Source organism: Poecile atricapillus, chromosome 1, assembly GCF_030490865.1.
Source record: "Poecile atricapillus isolate bPoeAtr1 chromosome 1, bPoeAtr1.hap1, whole genome shotgun sequence".
Lineage (NCBI taxonomy): Eukaryota > Metazoa > Chordata > Aves > Passeriformes > Paridae > Poecile > Poecile atricapillus.
In genome coordinates, this window is record NC_081249.1 from 73,638,653 (window position 1) to 73,654,934 (window position 16,282).

A 16,282-nucleotide genomic window follows, 5' to 3' on the forward strand; every position below is an offset into this window, starting at 1 on the left:
TTTGGTACAAAAAGCTGATTTTTGCTCAGTGAGATTGGTATTCTGGTCTCTGCCTGGGGCTCCCTGCTGGCATGATGGTAAGACAAGGAACAGCTGTAATAAACAATGGAAGGGAATGAAAGCCTCTAAAGAAATTATGTTTAGTCTGATACATAGGTTTTGTAACACAGCAGCTTGCTATTGTACAGTGTTTGTATCAAAGCAGGAGATTTAAGGAGAGGTTTGAGTAGAGGCTGTGAGGTTAGCTTTGTAGAAGTTCACTGGTAACAATTCTCTTACATAACAACACAACATAGAGAAAGAATATGCAGTGTTAACACTGCTCCATACCTGTCATCTTCTCGTTCCTCTTTCTTGTGACCTCAAGAAATATAATGCCTCTCATCCTGGAACACAGAAACGCTGGGCTGCCATCTTCCCTGAAGAATAAAGGGACACTTGTGTAACTGAGAATCAGATTTCAGGGGTGCTTTATCCCAGTGCACAGTGAGGTAGCCAAAGCACACGCGAAGGTCGAGGCTTTGCTGTAGAATCTAAGCACCGGAATGATTTCTTAATTTAAGAAGGCAAAGAACCCAAACAGTGCCTACTCATTACATCAGCTTTTCTCGTGTGTGTTTATCTGGCTTTTCCATGGAAAGTCTATCGTATCTCAGGCTCAGATGCCTTTGATTTCTGACGGAGCACAACTTGAAAAATAAACAAGTCAATCCTGACGTGTAACTGAGCTGATTGCTACATTTTGTAGTCACGCCTCTCTGTTGAAAACTTCCCCCACCCTCTTCTAGGTGTTGCCGTGGCATGTGGTTTGCTTTATGCATAGGCAAAGCACTGAAATAATCTGCCTCTCACCAGGTAGAGTTATTTTGGAGAGCTAGTGAAACACTATAGGACGCAGCACTGTAAATCCTGTAAGTAAGCCTAACTGGCAGAAGTTTTTCCATGGCTAAACATTAATGGCTGGTTAGAGGGTCCTTTCATTTCTGGAGAGACAGTTTCGTCAGCTGCAGTGGTATTTTACTGTGAGAATAAATGATGGATGCTGCAGGAAGGAGTGCGCTTACATGGAGTTACAGAAGATGCTAATAAAAGGTTTGTAACTGTAGTCTGAAGGCAGTGAAATGTTTGATCACTTTTGTTTCAAAGGTGTCAATGTTCTTGAATACATCTTTACTATTTTCTAATATTTTCTGGACAAAAAATGCTGTTTAATTGTGTTTTCAGCATATGTGAGTTATGTGTTTGGTTTTTAGTTGGCTTTTTATGTAGTATTGATAAGAATAGTATTGAAGAAAATGGATTATACTGACATTAGACAGCATGGTGATAGCCTGCAGAAGGCAGGTGCCTTGCCTCTGTGGAAATACTAATTTGCAGCAGATTTTAATTCATGTTTTTTTATTATTGTTACCAGTAGTGATAGTCATCTTTTACTTTTAATCTTACATTTGATTGTCATTAAAGAGATACATATGTATGTAAGTGGAAAAGTATAAAATGGAATTTCTCATTTTCCATAGTGAGGAGTATTTTCCAGATGGCAAATATTTCTGAACTTGAACATCAATTTAGCTTCTTTCCTGCTTATGAATAATAGACAATATTTACAAGTATGTGTATATGCATTGTGTGCAAAACAACGTAAGCATTGCTCAGTGTTGTTAGCCAAAAAAGAAACTGAATTACTGTTTTCTAAAATTAAGCAGTATTTCTCTGAAATTAAGAAAAACTTTAATTTTTAAATGCTAGAAAATTTGAAACAGTTCATAGAAAATAATAAGGCAGTTTGGGAACTGCGGAGATTGGCATAGGGAAAAGATTAAAATAACCTCGTCAGTAAAAGTTAGCAGGGAGAAAAATAAAGCAGGATGCAATGACCAGTTACTTCTGAGAGAACAGTGTCAATAAAGACACAGATGAATTTTGAATAGTGCCAGAGGTGCAAATGAAAATTTAAATTTTGCCTAGACTATCAGAAGACATTTCTAACTGACATTTCTAACTAACGTGTCTACTTCACATAGCTTCATTGCAAGGAGCAATTAATACAACATCAAGTGGGGAAAGCTTTGTGCTCTTGTGCTTTGCCAAAGAGTGGCTTTGCACAGTAAAGCTGAAGAAGAAAGCTTCCAACAAAGCTTTTGCATTTTTGTTATGCATATAAGTAAAACTAAGGTAACTTGCTAAGCCACAGGATTTTACTGAATTTAATTTGCAGGAAATCATTGTGAAAGCTCTGAAACTTAAGTTTCGTTGTTTTTTAGAAGTATTTAAACACAACTTTTTTTAAAGGAAAAGCTACATACATTTCTGAGCTCTGGCTCTGTAAACTTCATTCAAAGGGAGAGGTAACCCTCTGATTTAATGGCTGCTTTTATTCAGAGCTACAAGGGAAAATTGGGAATTTCATTTTCAGACTGTCTAGCCAAATCCTAAGCCTGCTGAAGTCAACAGGCTTGTTTGGTTTCAGTTGGACCCCATGTCAGAGAGGAATCCTGGTTTTACAGTTCACAATTACAGAAGCAAAAACAAATTGCACCTTTCAACTGTTCTTCCCTGCCTGCAAGCACATTGCAAACAAATGACAAAGCACTTCAGGAGGAAAGGCTGGGCCACAAAGAACTTGCCAACAAGCCGGTTTATACTTGCTGTTGAAGCACAATAAAGTAGTCTACCTGAGCACAGGGAGGTTTTAAGAGCCTAAGAACAAGGTCATTCAAAAAGACTTTGAGACAAACAGGACTGAGCAGAACCATCTTTCCCTACCTCATTTTCTCCCAAGAATTAACTTCCTGGGAAAAAGGTTTCTGAGACAAGGAAGAACTGGCAATAAGCACAGGCTAAACAACATTTCCTTCAGGGCTTTTGAAGGGACTGGGTTTGCTTAGTTGTAGAACAAGGATCTGCAGACTCGAATAGACTCAGGGAAGTCTAGTCCTGTTCTTGTTTCTTTCGTTTATTTTGTGTTTGTCTGCAACTCACCCCATTGAACAGAGTGCTTTTTATGTTCAGGGCTTCTTGGCTTGTTCTAACCACTGCATTACTCACGGACACTCGAGCCAGTTCTCTGTCAAGCTCTTGCAACCTTAAATAGCTTAGGAAAGCAGATGAGCTTTCTACCATGTCTGGAAAATTAGTAAATAAAGGCTGTTTTGGGTGAGTAGCAGCAAGTTCCAAAGTTCCCACCAAAACCAGTCTGCTGTCTGTCTCTCCTCCTTTGCAGGGACAGAGCACAGGTGAAATGGAAGAGAAAAACAATAGAATTGCAGGTGCAAACCACTTAGAGATTAACAAGTATATAACTTTGGCTATGAATAGTACTTACTAATTTCTTTTTTGCTTGGTAAAAGATCAAATACCATCTTACCATAATGCTGGATTGAAACAACTACTTTATGGCTGTTGCAGACATTGAGATGTCAGTAGGCTGAGTTTACTTTTGGCTGTGCAGTTATGAAGTTTCTAAGCTGACAAGGCCGAACTGAATGGTACATTTTCCCAGCACTTTATTTTTGCAGAATTTTGGTGGGGGAGGTGGGTTAAGGATGAATTCTTCATAAAGCAAGTTTTCTTAAGATGCTTCTCAACAGTTGTTAAAATGAGAAGCTGGATATTTACTACCTGATGAAATTACATCAAGGTCCTTTTCAAAGCCAACATTTAAATACCTCTGCCAACAGATATGACAGTTCTGCTAGCCCACCCTCAAAAGTGGAAGAAATGGCAACGGTAAGCTTATCAATTTATTGTCTGCAATGTTTAAATACAGATTTTTCAAAACCTAGTCCCCTTGGTATAGGCTATTGCTTTAATATCTGTTTAAATAGTATTCTTGCAGTTTTTGTTTCAAATGCTAAGTAAAATATCTGTGTTGTTGCATGTAGTAGACTGAGCTTGTCTGTTAAAGCCCAAAGCTTTCCTTGCTAGGCCCTACATCTAGCTCTGCCAGATTTCAGTTCTCTCATAATGACAGAATCATTGCATAGAACTTTTCCTAGGTCAAGACCTTCACATATCTTGGCAACTGTAACCAACCTGTAAATAGATCAAAACTCACACTGAACAATAATCTAGTGTATTTACTTGGTTTCATTTCATTTGTACAAGGATGAAAAAGAGTAGCTGGCTTGGGCAGGCAGTAAGCTAGAACCGTTTGTGCAACATTTCCATGCACAGAGTTACCACATAAATGTAAATTTTGAAGTAGAAATTTTTTTCTTTTTTTTTTTGATGGATGTATGTTCCATTTTATAAGCACATGCTCATTTTAAGGATAAAACAACAGGTTTATTTCTGATGTAATTTAAGTGCATGCTGTTGAAATATCAGAATTTCTTCCACGGATTATAGTTTCTATCTTAATTACCTTATTACTCTATTTTACTAACATGTTTTTCCTCATCTTCAGTTGGGTGGTATAACCACAGAGGGGACTAAGAAGGTATACACTGTATAATCAAAGGCACAGAGGATGTAAACTGGCCACCTCCCTTCTCTCATATTTCAAAAACAAAGGGATAATCTATATTAATATATGACTGAGCAAAGATCTTATCAGAGAATCCTATCTGTTATATAAACATATTATATAAAGCTATATTATAACAAGACAAGTAAAATATTATGAATATGGCAAACAAAAAAGTAGTAGGGTAGGTTTTTTTGAAAAAAGGAGGAAGAGTTTCAGCTAAAATTATTTAGCAGTTAAACAGTTGTCTGCGCTTCCACCATCTGAGACTGTGCGCTGAGAGAAATATAGGTGGGATAGAGGCTCTCAGTTTAACATGTAATCCAAACACAGATGGGGAACAGGATGACATTTTCCCCACTTTTACCCCTAAGTGCTGTCTTGCAATAAGCAAGTGGACTGTAGTGTAAAATTATTAAATCTCTGTTGGGAGGCCAGTGTGTGAATTTTAAAATACACTGGTCAAGGAAGAAGTGATTGTGGAAAACTAAATTGAGAGATACAATGCAATGAGGATACATTTGGATAAAATAAGTAAACCATGCCCTTATCCAAAATGTGCTACAGGATGAGGACAAGATGAGTAATTCTCCTTATTATATGTGTAGAAGTCTATAAAATGCATGCAATTTTACAACCTCAGTTGTATATTTTAATAATACGTTATTTAATGGACTGAAAGAGTTAGCTCACCTCTGGGACTTGTGACACAATTTGTGATGTGACATGTGAAATGTGATTTGAACCCACATGTAGAACTGAAACCAGGTTACCTTACAATTTTTTTTTTAATAGGCTGAAATGTGTAATTCCCCAATGTCAGCTGAAACAAGTGCTCATTCTTTTGATACAAACCAAAATGAAACAATGGAGAAAAGCACACTGGAATGGAATGAACAGCTAGAGAAGGAGATTTTCAGTGGTAAGTGTGTGTCCTTATTTTGGTATTGTTTGATAGAATTGTTACCAGAAGCAACTGTGGTTTGAGAGAATTTTTTGCAAAAGCACAGGCTGTAAAACATAGCTCATTTCTAGCAGAGTGGTTACTTCTTGTTATCTTCGTCTGACAGCAGAATGTCTGCTCCAACACAGACTTCAGGAGATGTCAGTGATCACTCTCAGAACGCATTTCATCTCACACTAATATAGTTCAGAAGAATCCCAGGAAACTGTGCACAGTTCTCTCTGCTGTTTCTGCCAGGAGCCCGTACAGCACCCTTTAGATGCAGACATATAGTTATGTGAGAATTCTATCCCAGTTTCCTGCATGCATAATTTTGATAATGATGAATTATTTGGCCTGGTTTTATAAACTGTAAAGCCACAAACCACAGAAGCAAGAGGCATTATGACATCCAGTTAGTTTTCTGGGAGCCTTTTTATACCCCCAGTCAAGAGCTGCAGCTTGCAAGAGTTTTAGCTTGACTCATGTCCTCCCAATGGAAGACTCAGAAACAACTCATCTTTTTTCTTGTTCTAAGCTGAGTTTCTCAGGTATCTTCTCTTTTGTGTGATGAAGAGAAACTTCGGAAGAATGGAGAATTTTAGTACCTTTGGATCACATTTCATTCCAACCGTACATACTTTTCAATGCTTTCTTAATGCTTTTGTAGTGTTAACACTGGTCAGTAATGACTGATCACTCAGTCTTATGTATTTAAGTGGATTAGGAAATTCTGTAACAAAACAATCATATCCATTGTATATTATGTGTGGTATTTTCAAAATAGCAGAAGAATACAATTAGCAAAGGTATAATTGGTTTTGACAATAAATTTTTATATATATTTTATATATTTTTATATACAGTTTTAATACATTGCTGTCAGTCTTCTGACTATCTTGGTTAATTAAGCTATGTAGTGTTTAATTCTAGTTCATAAGGTTGCCTATATATATTTATATAAATACATATTTGTTGCTAGACTGAATCACAGCTTCCTAACTATTTAATTACCCTTTCTTATCCAGAAAATGCCATTTTCAGTGCTCATATAATTCAGAAGAGAACTTCTTTTATGAATGAAACAAACAGTAGACATGGCAGAATGTTGAATATGCTTGTTTGATGGTTTGCAGGATTCTGTTTCTTATAGTTACATCATAACTCTGCTTTGTGAACACACAGAAAGTCCATGTTTGTCTAGTGAATGCTCTTCAGGGATTTTTTTGTTTACAGATTATATTTGGGACGTTTATGCGTGCACACACACAGACGTATACAATGTGTGAGTGAGAACTCATACTTCAAATTGTTTTGTTCTTCTTTTAAATAGCATAAAGACTAACATTTACATAAAGAGCAGTCATGGAGGAGAGCATTTTTTTTCTTGTAGTCATAATGAGTGACTGCTGAAAGGTCCTATGGAGGAAGAATGTGTGGTTTAGGAAGGGTTTTGAATGCTGAGAAGCTGTCTCCTTTTAAAGCTAGTTCTGATTATTAATGTAGTACATGAAACTTTTTAACATAAGCAGTCAGAAGATTATTAAAGAAAACAAAACCAAGTATCTTTTTTGTTTTTCCCTATGCAGTTCTAAGTGATCTGGATGATCAGCTGGCCCAGGAACAAACCCAAGACCCTTTGGAAAGGACAGTTCCTACTAGCAGTACATCAAATGTCCAAAGTAGCAGTGCATTCCCTGTTTCAAAGAGGCAGACTGCTAGTAGAGGGCAACAGAGAAATGACTGGAGGGACATGCCTAGCACATTTTTCCCTGATGGACTGAGAACACTAAGGGCCAAAGATGAACACAAGATATTCATCAGACCAAGGAAGTTACACAGTGCTTATATAAACTGGCACCAAACAGCCTTTCAAGAAGACTGCAGTTATGGAGATGCAGTCGATGGAAATCCTCGTCTGCACCGCAGGAGGCTGTCTGCGGTTTCTTTTGGACGCTCTTCGGAAGGGAGCTTATATCCCCCTTCTGTAACACAGAACAGTGGATTTAGGCACAAGGGTTGTATGAACAGGGATGCAGCTGGCAGAAGTTACTCTGTGTGTTCCCTTCGGAGATGTCCATCATCAGTATCTTCTGATCAGCTATCAGCATCTAGTTTACAACATCCATTGGCAAGGGAGAGCAAGAATGGCTTTGTACCCAGGCTTGGTCGACAGAACCCAAAGAGAATTCCTCTGTCTTCCATTGTTTGGAACAACACACCAGACTCTTCAGAACAAACTCCAGAAACAATGTTTAGAACTCAATCACTGATGGAGTTTCATGCTACAGACCATGGTAGATATCCCAGCTCTTTGCAAGAAACTAAGAAATACCCAAGTTACCACTCAAAACACCACTACAGAAGATCTATTTCAAGCAGTAATTGCTTTAGTAGAGTTAGTTGCCCTGACAAAGCTCCTTCTCCGTTGCCCTTTGACAACTGGGAAAACTATCCTTTATACAAATCAGAAAATAATCTCTCTAGATCCTACTATAGAGATACCTCTTCTCATGGCAAGTTGTATGCAAACCAAAAAAATTCTTATGGAAGAAAAGACAGCTATCCTTCTTGGGCTGATATTCCTCAGTGTTACAGTGATGAAGTGTTTATTTCCCCCGATGCCAGCTTTGAAATGTTTATGGCTAATTTAAATGACCACCAGTGGACACATACAAAGACTGCCAAGTTTGGTTCACAGCGCCTGCAGAACAATTTTCCCATGTACTCTCCAGAAAATACAAGTATCAAAAGAATGACAAGAAGTCCAAATAGAAATTTTTCAGAATTCACTGAGGGCTGTCAGCCTTGGCTGAGTTCTAACTCTTCTGTTTCTTCATCTGGTATCAGAACTGATGAGTCAGTCTTTCCCAATTCAAAGGACCAACCAAAACATACAGGACTGAACAGGAATTCAGTAGTTGTTACTCAAAGGAGTACTAAGGCAGACTTTACACACCTGGAAAAGGCTGAAGGTGTGAAACAGCCAGATGAAGACACGCTGTTACAGTCAGCTCCTCAGCAAGCAGATACAAGCTACATCAACGCACGGAATTTTACCTCTAACAGCCCTGCTTCTGCCATGTGGCAAAGAGATGTATCTCTCTTTAACACAGTGACATCAAAGAGACAAACCCAAGCTACTGCCAGAGGAGATGCTACAAAAATTTATACATCAAATAGTGATAAAAGAAATGTAGAAATGAAGGAAAATGATTGCCCACCCAGCAGTGTGTTCAGTCAGCCTCCCTGTGTTTTGCCAGGTGATGGGAGCAGGAAGGAACCTTTTCTTCCAAGTCAGAAAGAATGGGAACATAATCTGCATTATGCAGCACAAAGAGAGAGTATCAAACAGGATAATTGGAGTGTAGAAGCCCTTAACAAAGCTACTTCAAAGAGACATTCCTCACTGCTGAATGTTACTTCTGCTCTATCCACTGAAAAATTAGCAAACTGTCAAGGCCTGTTGTCCTATCCTCCTGAGTGCTCATCTAGTTTCTCACAAAACTCTCCACAAGCACTTTCTCATAAAGGCAATGCTAAATGCTTAGGAACACAAACGAGCTCTTCAGTAAATTGCACTGCTACTGAATCTCAAGCAGAAGGGGGGAAAACAGCTGAAGTGAGTAGAACAGGTGTTAGCAAAGAGATTTCACAGAAAACACTGCAAAATGCAAGCACTTTAGTTACTAAGGACTGTAATGGAAAATTCACTAGTTCTCCACAGAATGGAAATTCTGAAAATATTTATATGCATAGCTTTGATGGAGACCCCAATACCTCTGAAAATAGTTTAAGTTATTTTTGCCTTGGAAAAGGAACAGAAAAAATGAGTACTTCACCTTGTATCAGAAGATTTCACAAGCAAGAGAGCTCACCAAGACATACCAGTAGCTGCAGCATTACTGGTTCCCCTGGCAGAAACAGCTCCAAATCTTCTGACCCCCTTGTTATTTATTACACTTTGCCTAGAAAATCAGCTAGCATTGCTGGTAGTATTATGTCAGAGACACCCATCTCTTTACCTAGAGAAAGTAAAACAACATACGATTGTTTAAGGTCTGAAACTCTGCACAGAGCTGACACCTCTTATTCTAATCAAAGAGATTTGTCTTGTTTAGATCCAAAATGTTCCTTTTTAACATCAGCATCATTGAATGCTGCCACAAGTGACAAAGCTTACTGCAGTCCTTTAACCAAACATATTAATGATTCAGTAAGTAGTAGTACATCAGTTGATTTGACAGACAGATGTAAACGTCTAAGTAGAAGAGAATCCTCTGTGTTTCCAGATTATAAGGAGGGGGGAAATTTTTTGCAGAAATATAAAACCACAAGCACATTTACAGTTTGTGTTGATGAAGATCATGTCAAGTATCATGAACTAGTTTCAATTTATTACACGCTACCACGGAGACATTCAAAAACATTTTGTAGCGTCTTCAGAGATAATTCAGAGGATGCAGATTTACCTTGTCCCAAAGAAAAAGCTCAGTCACCAAGAATACAAAACAAGAAAAATGAAGGTCATGTGAGTTTAGAAAATGTTTTTTTCCCTACTACTTCAGAAAAAGAGGTGCCTTCATATTCTTCTGACCAAGTATCTTCAGTTCTGGTCACACCTCAGAATTTAAGAACTGCTGCTGATAGTGAAGAAGAGAATTCTCACTTATCCCCTAGCTCTGAGAAGTCAGTGAGTGTGGTACCTAACTCGAAAGATAATTCAGCACATCTTTCATTAGCAGAAAATGTACTTTCTGATGTGGCGACAAAAGAAATTTCTTTTGGTGGCCCACAATCTATGGCAATAGTGGCTAAGTCAGGTAAGGCCATTTCTGATGCTTCAAGCAGCCAAAAGGCAGAAATACATATAAAAGAAAAGAAGGAAATTTTACAAAGAACCACACCACTAATGTCCGCTTTATCAACCCCTCCCAAGCCAGGCAGACATTCAGAGAATCCTTTATATTCTAATTCAACAAATAAAAATACTGTACAGAAGGGAAGCTCTGAAAATTGCTCTCAGCCCCCAAAAGTGAACAAGAAAAATCTGAACAGTTTATTCCTCCGCTCCAGGGAGAAGAGTTCCCTTGGAAGGAGTGGTAATGCAGAGCATGCTGATGTGCCACATACTCCCATGGAAGATGTGTACAGGGATAGTGCCCAAGTTAAACAGAGAGCAGGTGTCCTCCACCGAACCACCCCTCTGTGTAATAATAAATTCAGTGGACTGCAATTAAGGGCTGACAGTTCAAGAAAAAAAGAGAATGGTTTAAACTTTAGTAGCAAAGTGCTTCCAGAGTCTCCAAGCAAAGCATCTCAGGTAAGCACAGCATCCAGTGCCAATCCACTACTTCAGCTAGACAAAGTGGCTAGCACAGATACAGACGAAGTAAAGAATTCAAAAATTAGAAAAGAGCAAAACTCACCGAGTTCTCATATGGGTAAAGTTTACAGTGGTTTTCAGGAATCAGAGAGGCATAGTGAGGGCAACCTGAACATTAAAGATAAAGTCCCCAGGGTTACACAAGATCAGAACATAACACAGAGTCCAGAAGAGGAAAACAAGCTTCTCTCTGACTGCACAAGAGACAAAGTCAAAGATATAGAGAAAAGGAAAAACAGACCTTCAATTAAAAATAAATTGGCAGCTGTTTACAAAACAAGTCGTAAATTTTCAAGTAAAAATTTACCCCCCAAACCACACATAAGTAACATTTTTTCACAGAATGATGGAAGTGCTACTTCTTTAGAGGTCAACATGTCCCTTGACTCGTTGATTTCAATGGATTCCCACCAGCCATTCCTGGAGTTGGACAATGAAAATCAGAATCACAGTCTGAACTCTGACAAGAACACTCCAAGACCAAGAACAGCTGATAATAAGAAGCCTGGAAATCAGAATGATTCTTCTTTGCTTGTTAACACCAAAAGGAGGCCTTTTACAAGTTCATACACCCAGAGGGAAGCCATCAGTCCTCAACAAACAGCAGTGAAAGCGGAAAATAGGCCAAGACTCACAACCTCGTTTCCAGATAAAGCAGTAACCGCAAGAAATAAGAATTCCCGAACACTTGATCTCGGGTTAGAAAGCAAAAGCCAGCCCATCTCTCCCAGTGCTACTACCTCATACCCACTGGATGAAGAGAAAGGAAGAGCTATCAGTCATGTCTGCACTCCTCCCTCCCCACTTTTGACTGACAAAAACTCCAACACCTATATAAACAGCTGCCTGCAGGCAGACACATGTCCAGAGCAAAACTTGACTTCCCAGAGAGTGCTTGGTCAGCGTCAAAATACCTCTCAGCCTACCGGCCTAGAAAACGCTAACCTCAATAGCTGTCAGTTACGCAAGAGCCATGTGAAAAGTCAGCGCGAGCGTCACCTCTCTGAGGGCGTTTGTGCCCGAGAGTCCCTTGAGACCTCTGCCTCAGGAAGCAATATTCTACCCAAAGATGGCATACATGGGAAGAGATTTAAATCTTACTCAGAGCTGTTGTCTTGTGATGAGAATGAAAACTGGGCATCAGATGATGAAAAATGTTACAGCACTAGAAATTTAATGTATCCGTCTGTGGAATTTGGTATATTTGGCAAAGAGCAACAACTGGCTTTCCTGGAAAATATCAAGAGGTCACTCACAGAAGGGCGATTATGGAGACCATGTCTTCTTAATAACCCTGGTGCTTTCAGAGATACAGAGAGCTCTTCTATAAACAGGGCTGAGCTTCTGAGCTCAAGTTCTGCTGGGAGCAAAATGTCATCAGCTGCTTCATCCCCCCGAGAGCTGACTGATACCTACGTGGAAGACCCAGCCGCTTACTCGGACTCGGACAGTGATACCACCACCGATGATGAATATTACCTAGATGAGATAGACAAAGAATCAGAGCTATGAAGGGACTGTGGTACTAAGATGGCACAATAGTAGTGTGGTAGTTTCTGGGCAGGCAAAAACATGTCAAATACGCTGAGCCCATTCTTATGCTGCTATAAATTGGTGCAGCTTCCTTAGTTTCAAGGGAGTTAGTATGTTATATTAGCTGAGCATTTGACTTTTGTATTAAATGTGTGGCTTCATCTTTCCTGTTTCTCTCAGCAGGGAAAAACAATGTTAAAAAAATCCCTTCCCCATATAATAGAAGGTAAACAGCTGTGGAGCTTTGGGCAGTGTAAGTCCAGAGATGGCTTTCCTCTGAGTCAGCAAGCAGTACTTAGGCTCCTGCCAGCTACGCAGTGCTGGAATGGCTAAATTCTAGCTTGAGCTGCTTTTTCTGACAGAACTTAACAGAAAACCAGGAAGTTACTTTGCTGATAATTTGCTGTTTCTCCTAAACCAGGACACAATCTTCCTCATTATCAAGCATGATAATGCTAATCCTTCCCACTGAACAAATATCCTCACAAAATGAAACCTCTTAAATCTTTACAGCGTATTCTGTATGAATGTTCTTGTTCTGCATTCCTGGGAAGTGTAGCAGCAATGTCCCTGGTGGCATTTGTTCTGCTGTGCGGTTGAGGCAGATTCCACACCAGGACTTTTCAGCATTGCAAGAGCAGTGAGCAATGTGAGCTGCAGAAGTACCTCTAGTGTAGGAGAAAAAGCTCAACACAGGGCACAGCACCGAGAAATTGACCAAAAGAAAGACAACTGAGCATGGAAATCTGCTTTCCAGACATGGAAGATTCATAACCAGCACATCTTTGGTTACAGTTGACATGACTGGCCAGATTTCTGCCTTTGACTTAGAAACAAGTTAATTTGGATTAAAAGTCAGACACTTTTAACAATTCAAAATATAAAAAAGTTTAGCCTGTTAATTTCCTGTATTAACCTCATAGGTTAAACCTTTAGTTGTCCTAGTAGTGAGAAGATAACCAAAACAATTTGTGAGATCCCAAAGTTCTGCAGCTGCCTCTTTTTGGCTGGTCTCAGGATGAGGCACCTGTGGCCACTGGGCTCCTTCAGGGCAGCAGCACCTGGGGCATCCTGAGAGGGAACTTGGCTGCAGCACCACTGCACCATACAGGCTGGGAGCTTCTTACATGCAGAGTAAATAAAACCAGTAAGAAAGTCTCTTTGCCCTTTGTTAAATTACTATCCCTTTTTGGTATTTTTCAACTGTTCCTGCTGTGACCACAGCACTCTTTGTCCTCTAAACTGAATGGGTGTAAATATTTTCCATTGGCTTTTCTTCAGCCACAAAAATAATGTAGTATTATTACTCAGTAGCCAAAACTTGTCCCTGGCCATTAAATTTCTAACTAAGCTTTGTTCTCTTTTTATGAAAAATCAGAATCTGGCTCACTGAGCCAGAATGTATATTTTAAAATAATTTTACATTTTCTTCTACTTTATTTCTGATTTCATATATGGTCTGAAATGATGGTCCATATTTTTATATGCTTTTTAATCCAATAAAATTTCTGTAGGACATAATTGTATTTTTCTAACTTGAAGGACAGTATACCGGCATTTGAAAATAACATTTTTAACACAAAACAAGCAATGCTTGTATCACTGACTACTCCACAAAAATCTAAAAGGTGAAAATATTACAGTAGGTAAGAGGTATCCTTATTTTTTCACACTGCAAGCTTCGTTAAAGAAGTGGGCCTGTAGTTTAAATCTGTACTGATATATAATTATTATTACTTTTCACTGGGGTAATTTGTCTTTTGTTGTACATAGAAAGACTTAACTTAAACTGTATATTTATAGTCAGAATTGATCTCTACAACATGCCTGTTTCACAAGGATAAAAGAACATAGGCAATGCTGGAAGGAAATGACTACTGTATAATTGCAGTCTTGTAAAATGTGGTATTCAAAGGCGATATTATGTTTTTCTGTAAATGTTTCTATTCTCTGTGTGTACAGGATTCTGTAGAGTAAGACAAAACCAGCTGAGTATCTGTGCTGAGTTTCTGTTGTTGTACATTTCTGCAAAATAAATTAATCCAAAAATTTGGGATACCAGCCTACATAAGGTAAAGAGTAATAAAAGAAATGTGGAAAAAGGAAGTAAATGGTCATACAGTTTTTCTTGACTAGATGTAGATGGTTTAGAGCATTTTTATTTGTAAATAGTTCCTATCCATTCAACAGTAGTTGGATTAAGTGCTCACCTTGCAGGTATAAGTTTTTTTCATTTGCTATGCTGTGTATGACAGAAAATCAGGTGGCTTGATTTAATGTAAGCAAGTAAAAACTGCTTCTGATTGTAAATCAGTTGTGGAAGACTGCAGCCTGTTGAGGATCTGTAAACTAAAATTTACACTGAATAGTAGTATTCTAACAGTCAATTGCATGAAAGCACAGAGAGAAATATCTTTTGAATATCAATCAGTTCCATTCAGTTTATCAGAGCCAAATTTTGACACTTCCACTCTTCCAAGATTTTCTTTGGCAAAAATATATTCTATAAACATTGGTAATTTACAGGATTTTCACATTCACACTTGTTTGAAATAAATTCTGCATTTACATTAAAAAATTTATTGGTACTGTATTTGTTTTTCACATGCTGTGAATGCAGTAGACTATAAAAAAACCCCAAAATTCCAGCATCTTAATATGGTTGCCAAGATCATCAGGCTGCTGATGGCCAACAAAGCCATGGACTGAGCAGGGGAGGCAGCCTTGGTCCATCTCGTAGCTGTAGCCAGCAGTCACATCAGCTGCCAGGCTCAGGCCTGCCTCCTGCACAGGCAGGATGTGCTGCCTTCTCTTGCCCTGCCAGCCAATGAGTCTCTAGCACACAAATAGTTTTCCATCCATGGTAGAATCTTTACAGTAGACATATTAAACCCTTAGGGAGCCGTATGCCTACAACTTGCCTTGAGGTGCCAATACTCCATGTAGGGGCCAAGGGTAGTGTTTGATGAGTATTTTTACAAGGTGATGAGCTCCATGTGAAAATCCCTTCAGCTGCAATTAGGCCTGAGTGAAACCTGGCTGCCACGTGCCATGTAATAGTATGAGACTCATCACAGTCTTTCAGCCTTAATTACTACAGCCAGTATTTTTGGTACCTGAGCTCAGTGATGCAGTCCTTCAGCCTGCCTTCAGAAGGAAATATGGCTTATGAACTAAGGTGGTTTTTCTGTCTAGACTTCTGTCCACCCAGTAGGTCATGCATGTACCCAGATGATCTTTGGGCATTCCACCATCTTGATGACATTTGAAAGAAGGGACAGAAATTTCATGGATTCATCAAAGGATAAGTCAGGGCTGATGTGACTTCAGAAGGTCTCTGGTCCAGCCTCCTGCTCACAGCAGATTGGCTTCGAGGTCAGGGCCACCTTCTTAAGTCTTCATCCAGTTGAGGCTTGAAAATCTCTGAAGATGCAAGACTGGACAGTCTTTCTGGGCAACCTGTGCCTCAGCCTAAAACATGGAGGTGTTACAGGGCGACCATCTCATCTTTCAATTCATGCCAGTTGTCTTTCATCCTTCTGTCCTGCACCATCTCATCATTTTCCTGGGGGCTTCTGTGAGCTCCACGCCCTCATCGAAGGTATCTCTTAACAGGCTTAACAAGTCCAGCTGCCCCAGTTTCTCCTCAGAGGACCGGTGCTCCAGCTCTGCCATCTCAGTGGCTTCCCCTGGATTTGATCCAGTTTATAGATGTCTTGTTTTGGGGAGTGCAAGGCTGGATGCAGGATCTAGATGTGGTCTAACAAGTACTGAGTGGAGGTGGATAATGACTCCCCTCGACCTCTGGCTCTACCCTTGTTCATTCAGCCCAGGCTGCTGTTGGTCATTGTTACTGCCAGGGCTCATCGGTGGCCCATGTCCCTCCATGCCCACCTGGACCCCGAGGGCCATTCCCTCAGAGCTGCTCCCAGCAACTGGTCCCAGCCCATCT

The 16,282-nt window shown here is 39.5% G+C and overlaps 1 protein-coding gene across 2 annotated transcripts in view; it reads left to right on the forward strand.

Annotated features, from left to right (window-relative positions):
* Window positions 1–14,859, forward strand: part of EXPH5 (exophilin 5) — a 37,254-nt gene extending 22,395 nt beyond the window's left edge. For both annotated transcript variants that reach the window (XM_058829535.1, XM_058829536.1), the window contains 3 exons: window positions 3,681–3,729; window positions 5,264–5,390; window positions 7,001–14,859. In XM_058829535.1, the coding sequence (XP_058685518.1) occupies window positions 3,681–3,729; window positions 5,264–5,390; window positions 7,001–12,309 (5,485 nt within the window). In that variant the 3' untranslated portion in view covers window positions 12,310–14,859. The remainder of the gene's footprint in view (window positions 1–3,680; window positions 3,730–5,263; window positions 5,391–7,000) is intronic.
* Window positions 14,860–16,282: the final 1,423 nt, after the last annotated feature.